Genomic DNA, 11,695 nt, shown 5'->3' with positions numbered 1-11,695 from the left:
TAGGCAGCAGGTCGAAAAGAAATAAAAGGAAGTATTTCTTCACACAATGCACAGTCAAGCCAGGGAACTCCTTGCCAGAGGATGTTGGGCAGGCCAAGACTGTAAGGGGGTTCAAAAAAGAACTAGACAATTTCATGGAAGTCCATCAATGTCTATTAGTCAAGATGGGCAGGGATGACCCACCATGCTCATAGACTCATAGAGTCATAGGTCAGAAGGGACCAATATGATCATCTAGTCTGACCTCCTGCACAAGGCAGGCCACAGAACCCTACCCATCCACTTTTATAACAACCCCTAACCCAGGACTGAGTTATTGAAATCATTAAAATTGGTTAGAAGACCTCAAGCTCAGAGAATCCAACAGCAAGCGACCCATGCCCCACGCTGCAGGGGAAGGCGAAAAACCTCCAGGGCCCCTGCCAATCCACCCTGGAGGAAAATTCTTTCCCGACCCCAAATAAGGCGATCAGCTAAACCCTGAGCATGTGGGCAAGACTCACCAGCCAGCACCCAAGAAGGAATTCTCTGCAGTAACTCAGTTCCCATCCCATCCAACATCTCCCCGCAGACCATTGAGCAGACTTATCTGGTGATAATCTGAGTGTCCTTAGATTCTTTTTACCAGAAATTGGAAATGGACAACAGGGGATGGATCACGTGATGATTCCCTGTTCTCTTCATTCCCTCTGAAACACCTGGCATTGGCCACTGTCGGAAGACAGAATACTGGGCTAGATGGACCTTTGGTCTGACCCAGTGTGGCCATTCTTATGTTACAGCTGTTCAGCCTCCTTGATACCTGTGATGTCATTATCCTGCTCAGTTCTCCAGTCCTCCTTGGAGTGTGGATGGAAAGACAGGGTAGATGTCACCTAGTGAACTGGGCCTGTAAGAGCAACCCGTGTTCAGGCAGAGAGGGGCTCCTGGGAGAGGAGCGCTGTAAAGCGCCAGTGTAGCCATGGCCAGAGGCTTGGGACACCATTCCTGCCCATCCTGCTAATAACCATTGAGGGACCTGTCCTCCATGAATCTATCTAGCTCCCTTATGAACCTCGTTATACTATTGCCCTTCACAACACTCTCTGGCAAGGAGTTCCAGGGGTTGACGGTGCGTTGCATGAAAAAAATACTTTCTTGTGTTTGTTTTAAACCTGCTGCCTATTAGTTTCATTTCGTGGGCCCCTTGTTCTTATATTATGAGAAGGAGTAAATAACACTTCCTTATCGACTTGCTCTATACCACTCATGATTTTATAGACCTCTGTCATATCCCCCCTTAGTTGCCTCTTTTCCAGCTGAAAAGTCCCAGTCTTATTAATCTCTGCTCCTATGCAAGCTGTTCCACACCCCTAATCATTTTTGTTGCCCTTTTCTGAACCTTTTTCCAATTCCAAGATATCTTTTTTGCCATTGGCTGTCACAGGGGTTACAACTGGTGTACACTAAGCCAAGCAGCCTGGTTTCCCTGATGGCCAAGTGGTCCCCAAGGGAATGTGCAGACATGCTTCATATAGACAGTTGCCTTTCTGTCTGAACAGATACTGCCTGCTGCCCGTGTAACCTCTCCGATGACTCCTTGTCCTTTAAGGTGAAGATCCCTGGTTCAGTGGCTCCCCATCTAGCAGGAATTGGGTACGTTGGCAGGTTTCACTATCATTAAAATACAAAGTGAAAGGTAAAGGCTGCAAATTGTTTCCATTTGCAGATGTTCTGCACAGCAGCTGAGGACTCAGCTGGACTGTCGGGGTGACTCATTGAGGGGGCTGGGGGGCAGGCAGTGCTAGGTAGCTTGGGAACCACTCCCCTACATCTGCCCAGGCTCTGCATTGGGCTGTTCAAGTTACACAGAGATCTGACATTCAAAGCGAGCTCGGAGTGTTAAAACCCCAATATCCCAAGTCCGGATTCTGAATGGGTCCGATTTCTAGAAGTGCTGTGCATTCTGGGTCCGATCCTGCCAGGGGCTGAGCCAGAGGAGACCTTACGGAATCGCCAAGCTGATTCCTCCAGACAGATTTGGTCTTCGTTCAGTGCTGTGTGTCCGTCTCTAGGTGGCGCAGTGCATTTTGCTGGATTTCTATTTAGTGTGCACTGCATGAAATTAAGTTGTCATCTGTACATCGATTCGTAGGCTACAGCATGGTGTGCATCTTTCATTGTGAGCAGGGACCACAATGACAGTTTTGCTTTTGCTCTTATTCCAATAGCTCATTCGCTCATACCCAGTTACAAACTCTGTACAAATACAAAAAATATCAAAAAAACAAGCAAACATATGATGTGAAAACACTGCATCTCCAGTTTGGTGCACATGTAATTCAGGTGAAGTGTGGCATCACAGAAAAAAAATGTAATTGGAGCTGAAACAATAAAGCAAGTAAAAATAATCATACATTTCTCAAATATGTGTATCAAACAAACCGTTACTGTAAAAGAGGGCAAGGACGATGTTAATCTAATCTGCATGGGGCTTGCTACTCAAACTGTAAAAACAATAAAATCAGAAAAGCCACCTCCTGCTCCAGAAGGCTGGAAAACCTGGTTGACTGAAATACAAAATGGATGAGCTACAAACCCTCTCAATACAGGAAAGATACAAATTTTGGTTACACTAAAAGGAGACATGTCTTCATATATTAAATAATACCCAATACCACCAAAAATTCACTAAAACAAGTCATAGAAGAACTGGAAAAAAAATTAATCTGGCTGCACTTGTACCTAACACAGCAACAGTAAATCCACAGGCTCGGTTTTCAGCAAAGGAATGTGGTCATGTTTATTGCCAATGATGCACAGTGCTAATGCCCTCCCTAAGTGTTTACAGGTACACTAATACATGTATGTGTGTGACAAGGGACTGACTCAATGAATGGCGGGACGTTCCATTTTCTCCTCAGCCAGACAAAGACATTGCCTCTGAGATACATCTTTATACACAGATAGAGGCAAGTTATGTATCACCCCTGACATATCAGGGTGCCACCCACTGACGTAACCAGGGGCCACCCATTACCTTATACATGTTGGTTCAATCAAAACATCTCTGTCCATCATGCTGTTATCTTGACCTTATCCTTAAGATGAGTCAGAATGTTCCTGTTGTCTTTGGGGAATGTGTTTGGTATCAGGAATTTCTGGTACCACCTTTCTGGAATTTATTGGAGGTGTGTATATTGTGCCTATCACTACTTAAGAATGTGGGTTTGTGCAATGTCAGGCCTGTTCATGCAAGACTCTGTGAGCTGGACCTGCTTCTTGTTCACAACTCAACTTTGCTTTATAAACACAAAGTTTTGACTACTTTAGTCTGGGCCTTAGGCCTCATATCAGGATTCTGCTACAGAGCCTCAAGTCTTAGGCCTTCTTTCAGCTACATTTCCCCACATTTACTCATCATTCCAGAAAAGCATAATGCCAGGACGGAAGATGAATCAGTTGGGCTAAACACTGTTATGTGGCCACCTTACTATGCCATTATGCGACATCTGTCCTATATTCCCTTGCACATTCCCTCGTACGACTGATGGACACATTTTATTTTCCAATTGTTTTTAGTCCTCTGTGGTGGACGCGGGAATGTTAGGCCTGGGACCATGACTGAGGAATGTAATTTTATGATTGAGTCTTAGTAGTTTGGCCCTTTTACTTTGGTGCCACCACAGAGAGCAACACACTCCTCTTAGGGCAATGACAGTTATCACCTGTATCGGCAGTAGGAGTAGGCTGAGTGTTTTGAAATGCTGGGATAAGCATTGTTACAATGTGTTCCACTGTACCATGTATATGAGAAGTAAAACAAATTTAGAGTGGTGACATTACAAATGAGGCCTTTATATATAAATATCTCACAGTTAGTTACTACGCAGTACTGTCCATTCATATTATAGGTTACCCTTACTGCTGGTTGTCACCTTCTGGTAAACTTTACTAGGCAGGAAACAGGGATGTCTAGCTTCTTTGTTCCATGGGTTGGATTACTCTGTGATACATCAGTAGCTGACTTAGATGGTCGTTTCTTACGGATGCTGTCTTCCAGATAGCCTAGTGAATGGACCATAACCAATTTCTCCAATATTGCCATGTCTGGATGTACTATTGGTACCCAGACCCTGAACAAGATGGTTTTGAATAACATGTGCCTCACTTAGGATGCAGTGTCACTAATCCAAATTATGACTGGTACTACCAGGGAATTGGTTTACCCAATTTGTACTTACTTTGTCACATATATATTTTTTAACACTTTGTTTTTAACTTGACTTCATGTTCTTTGCTGCCATTCTTTTGAGGATTTTTATGTGTGTTGGTTAAACAGTTTAGCAATGTTATGCACGTTGTAAATGATGTACAGCAAGAATGCAATACAGCAATAACATAGTTGTTTTTACGAGGTAGTTTTAATTAACTAATGGTGAGTTTTAGCTGATTGCCAACTTAATTGTCCATATATGGTAAGCTGAGGTGTTTTTGACCAGTCTCTTATTTATAAAACACTTCATGTTCCTTTTCTTGCTGCTTGAGGGTTCCTTCACTATATACTGATATCTTCTGGTGTTTTTGTGGTGTGATATCTTTTAGTGTCTTTGGTCTGTAGGATTTCATTGCATGTTTCTACCCTACTATAATTTTTAAGTTCATATAGACCTCTTTGGCTAGCAAACCAGTACATCCATACTTTATGAAACTCTCAGGGGGGGGGGTCGGGAGGGGTTAAGGGGATTCCTAACACATAGCTTTCTGCCATGTTAGATCGTGAGACCTACAGAGCAGACCTCGAGTGAACCACCCAATAAATCCACAGAGTCAGTTTTCAGCAAAGGCACTTAGTCAGGTTTACTGCCACCGAAGCAGGGTGCTGATGGTTACAGGAACACTCACACATGTATGCCCATGACAATGGACTGGCTCAGTGAATGGCAGGACTTTCCATTCTCCCCTCGGCTAGATAAACATATTGCCTCTGAGATACATCTTTATACACAGATACAAACAAGTTATATATTGTCCCTGACATATCAGAGTGCCACCCTGTAACGTATTAGGGTGCCACCCACTGACATATCCAAGGGCCGCCCATTATCTTGTACATGTTGGTTTGATCAAAGCATATCTATTCATCATGCTGTTGTTCCTGCCCTTCTCCTTAAGATGGCTCAGCATCTTCCTGATATCTTTGCCCAGTGATATTAATACAAGTGTTCCAACCTACTCAAAAAAATTTTTTTTTCAGAAGGAGACATTTGTCCTGTTTGCTCTTGCAGACGTGATCAGCTGGCAACAGAAAACAGGCCAAATGCACACTTCTATCATAAAATTGGGAAAGTGGGGAGCGGAGGAACTTTTGAGGCAGGCAAGTGGAGATGCCAGCCCCAAGACGGGGGTGAAGCAGAGCTGGGAATCAGGAGGAAGTGTTGCAGCCACAAGTGACAGCTTCCTGAAACTTGCGGGGGCTCCTACTGGGTTCCAGTGACGGATGACAGTTTTGCATAGGGGTGAGGGGACTAGCGTGAGAAACTGTGTGTCTCCTGTTTTCTTTTTGGGAACTATGGTCACCCTAAGGGTGCTCAGTGTGGAAGGTTGATAGGGGGCTTATGCAGCCCCCTGTAGAACTAGAGACAGAGTTTCATGGTTTGACCTAGAGTTTCATGGTTTGTGTTGGAAAGCAGAGTGCCTCCCCCCCACAATTTTGACCCAATGATGCTGCCCAGCTGCAACTGCCTGAATCACCAAGAGAAATTGGAGGGGTTTCATCTTCCTCTTCCTCATAAAATAAATGAAGTTTGGACTGACTGAATCTATGGCTGGACTCGGGACATAGAAATGTCAAAGCATCTGAACCAGACTTGGGCTGGGGTATTGTGCCCATCAGCTACTCTAATCTGCCCTCCCATGTGTGTGCAGTCCCCTCCACCCTGTACAATTCACGCTTCAGCAGCTCCTGCAGTCAGAGGCTGCTGTGACAGGCCCTGGTAGCACATCTCTGATGAACCTGTGCTAGCAGGGAGCTGGAGAGCATCCTAGCGCAGTTGTGGAGGCCCAGAGATTTTGGTGGAAGGACCTAGTTACCACTGGACCACTGAGATCTGTGCCTAACTTTGGGGAGCCCTGGATCCTGGATCCCCTTTTTCATTCCTCAGGGAGTAGGGAAGGGACCTCCCCTCCTGGAATGATTCAAGGGAAATTTCCAGGTACAGAGCATTGTGGAATATCCCTTCCCTGGCCTGCGCCCTGGTTTAGTAATACAGGAAAGGGGGCTGCTGGGGAGAAATATGCTACTATATTATTATAATTCTATTTTATTTTGTTTTATTTCAGCAAGATCACAGCTGTGACAGGTTCATTACTACCCCTCGGATGTCTCCAAGATAGCCAGGTGACTAATCAAAATCAGATGAACAGTGATGACAAGCCTGGATTCCAGGAATAGAGCCTGCAGCAGGGCTTGTGCTGCAGTCCAGGTGGGTAGGATCACTACACATCCCCTGTGATTTGTCTTTCTGCAGTTTGCCTTTGGCCACGATGGGGGTTAAAGCTGGTGCACACTAAGCCAAGCAGCTGAAGTTCCCTGATGGCCAAGTGGCCCCCAAGGGAATGTGCAGGATTGCTTCATAAACACAGTTGCCTCCCTGTCTGAAAAGATACTGCCTGCTACTTCTCCAATGACTCCTTTTCCTTTAGGCTGAAGACCTCTGGTGTCAGCAGCTACTCATCTAGCAGGAATTGGGTACGTTGAGAGGTTTCGTTGTCTTTAAAACGTGAAGTGAAGGGGAAAGACTGTAAAGTGTTTCCATTTGCAGATGTTCTGTGCAGCAGCAGCAAACTCAGCTGGTCTGTTGGTGTGATACAGAGACAGGGGCTGGAGGAGGGCAGGAGCATTTGGTCACTTGGCAATCTCTCCCCTACACCTGCCCATGAACCAAGGTGGGTTATTCAAGCTACACAGAAATCTGACATTCAAAGTGAGCTCGGAGAGTTAAAACTCCAGTACCCTGGATAGGATTTGTCAGGTTGTCCCATTTCTAGAGGGGCAGTGTGTTCTGGGCTTGGTCCTGAAACCCCATGGAATATTAGTGACTAGTTCACAAATTACCTCAGGTTTATTTGTTCCAGGAAATGTAATCGGTAAATGCATATAAAATTATTTTGTTCTCTTGTTCGATTGTGAAGGCAGGAATTCAGATCTGCACTGCTCTGTGGTAACAGGTCCAATAAGGCATATTTCTGTTTCCTGACTGGCTGTGGGTTCCAGCATTTCAGCCTTGTTTATATCCCTTAGAGTTACAGGGCTACCTACATCTCTGCCCTTCCTCTGGTCTTCAAGTGCCAGATGTCAGGCATAATACCTTTCCCTCACATTGAGTGAAACCCCACGATCCTCCCACCCTCAGACCGGGACCTTGTCTAATCTTGTCTACCGCACACTGTGGGTGGAATGTGTTTTCCCTGCCGGTCAAAGTGGGTTAGGCACATGTGTTTCTTCCTTTTGTGAGCCTGTGACTAGTGACAAGTGACCAGCCAGCCTTTTTAAACCTAGATACTGTTTAATTTGAACAGTAGGAATAAAGCATAACACGAGAGAATATGATAATTTAAAAACAACAACCTGTACATGTCTCTGACCCCAAACCCTCCCACTCTGACGGGGACCCAGGCAGCTCAAGGGCCTTCAGACTTCCCCAGCGGCATCTGTGTCTGTTGGTATGAAGAGACTCTCAGCAAGCTGTGTAATGTGCCTGGAGCCCGCAAATAGGCTCTTCCCAGCTTGTAGCCATGGAGTGATCTCTCAGCTTCCCTGAAGAGCTTACTGACAGATGACTTTTCTTCAGCTGTTGCTTCCCTTTCTGCTTGTTTTCCAGCATCCTGTTACTAAACTAACAGGAACCATCCTGGTTTCATCCAGTACAGCCATAACAGAAACAATCAACACAATGTAGCTATAAAGCTACCATCCTAAGAACTGGGTTTAACACACACATTCATGATGACAGCTCAGCTCCATGTCTGATACAATGCTGTTCCCAGGTGCTACAGATTTTATGAATACAGGACAAAGACAGTCAGAGAGAGAGCAATAGGTGACTTTCCTGTGGGAAATGAAGTTCTATTTCCATGAATACTCCTGCATTTGACTTTGAAATCCACTACCTGCAAACCCTCATCGTGCCTGAGTAACAGGTGCTGGGGTTACTATGTACTAGAGAGTGAGAGTTCAGGGGATGAATATTTTCTATACTGATCCCAATGGCTGTTACCGCTCCGGATACAGTCTGCAGTCTGACAGAGCGGAACCTGAGGAGACAGTCAGCTATTAACCCAGGGACAGAGGAGATACTAGACTTTTGTTTTTTGGCAATCAACTGAATGAGGGCTGGGACGCTGCAATCTGCTCAGTTTCTGAAGAAATCCCGATGACAGACGTTACATTTTAAGTCTCACTCTAAGCCAAGAAATCATTTCTGAAAGCGGATCAGAGGGGAAAGAATGGACTGACATGTGTATGCTAAAGTACAGATGTGTAAATGTTATGCCAAATCTTTTCATTGTAATACAGATATTACAAACCAAACATTCATGACATGCCTGTATTCTGAAAGTCAGAAGCAGTGGTAACTGTACTGCTTAATGGCTTTTGCTTTAGAATGTATTTCAGTAGTACTCCACATATTGTTGGCAATAGGTTTGAGCTCTTAACTCTTTGTCCAGTGAACAGCTGTATGATACTGTCTCCTGGGAAATGACCAGAAGCTCTTTCTAACACTTACATTTGGGGTCATGAACGTTATCCCTCTGCAATACGTGGGCAAGTCTTTTGAAAAGGTCATGAGATAACAGAACCGTTGGTCTGTGTTTCAGCAAAGAGTCAAGCTGAGGTGCAGAAAAGGGGAGTGTTACATTAGTTGTATATAATTTTCACCATCATCTCTTACATGCACATGGCAGAAATAACTTGCACGCTCAAGTGGATATTAGTGCAAACCTGGTTTTCCACTCTTCACCCATGTAACTTTGCAGATATTTACGGACCCCTTGCTTGGTGACAGGATGCAGGACCTGTGAGAATGAAGAGAAGCTTGTATGGTGAATGGACTGTCTGGATTCATTCAACATTGTTGAGGCAAAGCATTTCAGCTCTTCTTTAAGGGACTCTTGGGGGTCAAAGTGTATCATCTGGTGCATTTGGTCAGGGAAAGCTAATAGAGCCCTGTTCTGAAGCAATTAACCCATGTAAATATTCAGTGATACCATTAAGACAATCTTGATTTCAGAATCAGGCCCTAAGAATTTATCCCATGTGCTGGGAAGAGGCAGACACATTTATAAATAGCTTCAATCCAGGACAGATAAATACAATGACCAATATCACCATGCACTTGCACACATGCCATGATACAATGGGCCAGAAAGAATGTGTGTGGGAAGGTCACAACTGTAAATGCACATAGTGCACAATAGGCTGTGGAACTCCCAGCTCAAGATATCTATGGGACCAAGAGCTTAGCAGGCTTCAAAGAGGGATGGGATGTTTATATGGATAAAAAAATAAATCCCATTAAGGTTGTTAGGATCTCTTTTAAAAAGTCTTGGAAGGGTCTAAGCCTTCCTGACTTATGCCACCAAATATGTCTAAGTAGTGGATGTCAGGGGGAAACTCTCTCTGGGAGCAGAGTATCTCATAGCTGCCTATTGCAAGACTTGTTCCACTTTCTTCTGAAGAATCTAGGAAATGATCTTTGATTATCAGCAGGTAAGTGTGCCCAGGGGTCTGTGATGAGATGTTAGATGGGATGGGATTTGAGTTACTGCAGAGAATTCTTTCCTAAGTGCTGGCTGGTGAGTCTTGCCCACATGCTCAGGGTTTAGCTGATCGCCATATTTGGGGTCGGGAAGGAATTTTCCTCTTGGACAGATTGGAAGAGGCCCTGGAGGTTTTTCGCCTTCCTCTGCAGCATGGGGCATGGGTCACTTGCGGGAGGATTCTCTGCAGCTTGAGGTCTTCAAACCACAATTTGAAGATTTCAGTAACTCAGACATAGGTTAGGGGTTTCTTATAGAAGTGGATGGGTAGGATTCTGTGCCTGCTTTGTGGAGGTGGTCAGATTAGATGATCACAATGGTCCCTTCTGACCTTAAAGACTATGAGTCTAAATGGCCACTAAATACTGAGGTGAATGGACCACGTCTGATCCAGTCTGGCAGTGCCTATCTTCCTGGTGGTGGTGAAAATCCAAGACTATGTAGTTGCTCATTTTCTTTGAGATCCTGGGAGTCTCTAGACTAGCACTGAGAGCAGAAAGATGTCTCCCTAAATATCATCTAGTCTCCTGTTATTTCTCCTTTCAGAAACTAAAGTTCAAAACTACCTGTGTCTGTCCAGTACATTATGTCAGCTGTCAATGACACCAAATTCAACTCTGCAGTGTTCCTTCTCACTGGGATACCAGGGCAGGAAGACGTCCATCTCTGGATTTCTATCCCCTTCTGTTTAATGTATGTTATTTCGATAATAGGAAATTCAGTCATTCTGTTCCTTATAAAAACAGATCCAACCCTCCATGAGCCCATGTACAGTTTCCTTTCCATGTTGGCCGTCACAGACCTTGGCTTATTGATAGCCACCATGCCGACGATATTGGGCATATACTTGTTTAACTCTAGGGAAATCAGCTTTAATGCCTGTTTTACCCAGTTGTTCTTTATTCACTCGCTTCAATGCATTGAATCTTCCATACTCTTGCTGATGGCCTTTGACCGCTTCATTGCCATCTGTAACCCACTGAGATATGTTTCCGTCTTAACCCTGCCGAGAATAGTCAAGATGGGACTGGTGTGTGTGCTAAGAGGAATAGCCGTAATATTCCCACTCCCACTTCTCCTGAAACAGTTCCACTACTGTGGAGCCAATGTCCTCTCCCATTCCTACTGTGTGCACCAGGAAGTCATGAAGTTGGCTTGTTCAGACATCACAGTCAACAACATCTATGGCTTGCATATTTCACTTTTAATGATGGGGTTGGATTCACTGTTCATCTTCCTCTCATATGTGATGATCTTCAAAACAGTGCTGAGCATTGTGTCGCAGACAAAGTGTCTTCGGGCCCTGAACACCTGCGTTTCGCACCTCTGTGTCGTCCTGCTTTTCTACACTTCAGAGGTGGTTTTGTCTGTGATACATAGATTTGGGAACAGCTCGACTTACCTGCTTCAGATTCTCCTGGGCTATGTCTACCTTCTGGTCCCGCCTCTTATGAACCCAGTCGTGTACAGCATGAAAAGCAAACACCTTCGATCAAGGATAATCAGATTGTTCGTCAAGTGAAGGGTCAGTTCATCATCCAGTTCCAGCACTGGTGACACAGGAGACGAAAAACCCAGGACACAGACACTTATTCCATCCTGGACCCTTACATCTGAGACAAGATGAGCTACTCATCTCCTCCCTATAGAAAGAGGTTGAGATGGGATCTAAGGCTTGGAGGAATGAGAGAGAGACTGCGCGCATCTGCTGGTGAGTGAGTACAGCAAACAGGGGGAAAGAGACCAAGGCAGGCAGCAGCATTTACAAAGTGAATGTGTTTGTGGAGAGCCAGGGGACAGGTGCGATGCTGGCCCATAAAGCTCCCTATTTGCAGTGGTTCCGACCTTAGAATTCCTCTTCATACAGTCAATAAAGAGAAGGGACGTCGATGTT

The 11,695-nt window shown here is 44.8% G+C and overlaps 1 protein-coding gene across 1 annotated transcript; it reads left to right on the top strand.

Moving 5' to 3' along the window:
- The first annotated feature begins 10,384 nt into the window (after positions 1–10,384).
- Positions 10,385–11,323, top strand: LOC127039153 (olfactory receptor 51G2-like). Its single transcript, XM_050932432.1, has one exon. The coding sequence runs from the start codon at positions 10,388–10,390 to the stop codon at positions 11,321–11,323; it is 936 nt and encodes a 311-aa protein (XP_050788389.1). The 5' UTR covers positions 10,385–10,387.
- Positions 11,324–11,695: the final 372 nt, after the last annotated feature.

The sequence above is a fragment of the Gopherus flavomarginatus genome, chromosome 1 (assembly GCF_025201925.1).
Source record: "Gopherus flavomarginatus isolate rGopFla2 chromosome 1, rGopFla2.mat.asm, whole genome shotgun sequence".
Classification (NCBI taxonomy): Eukaryota; Metazoa; Chordata; order Testudines; family Testudinidae; genus Gopherus; species Gopherus flavomarginatus.
Note: the sequence above shows the minus strand (reverse complement) of the source record. Positions and strands in the feature narration are given on the sequence as shown.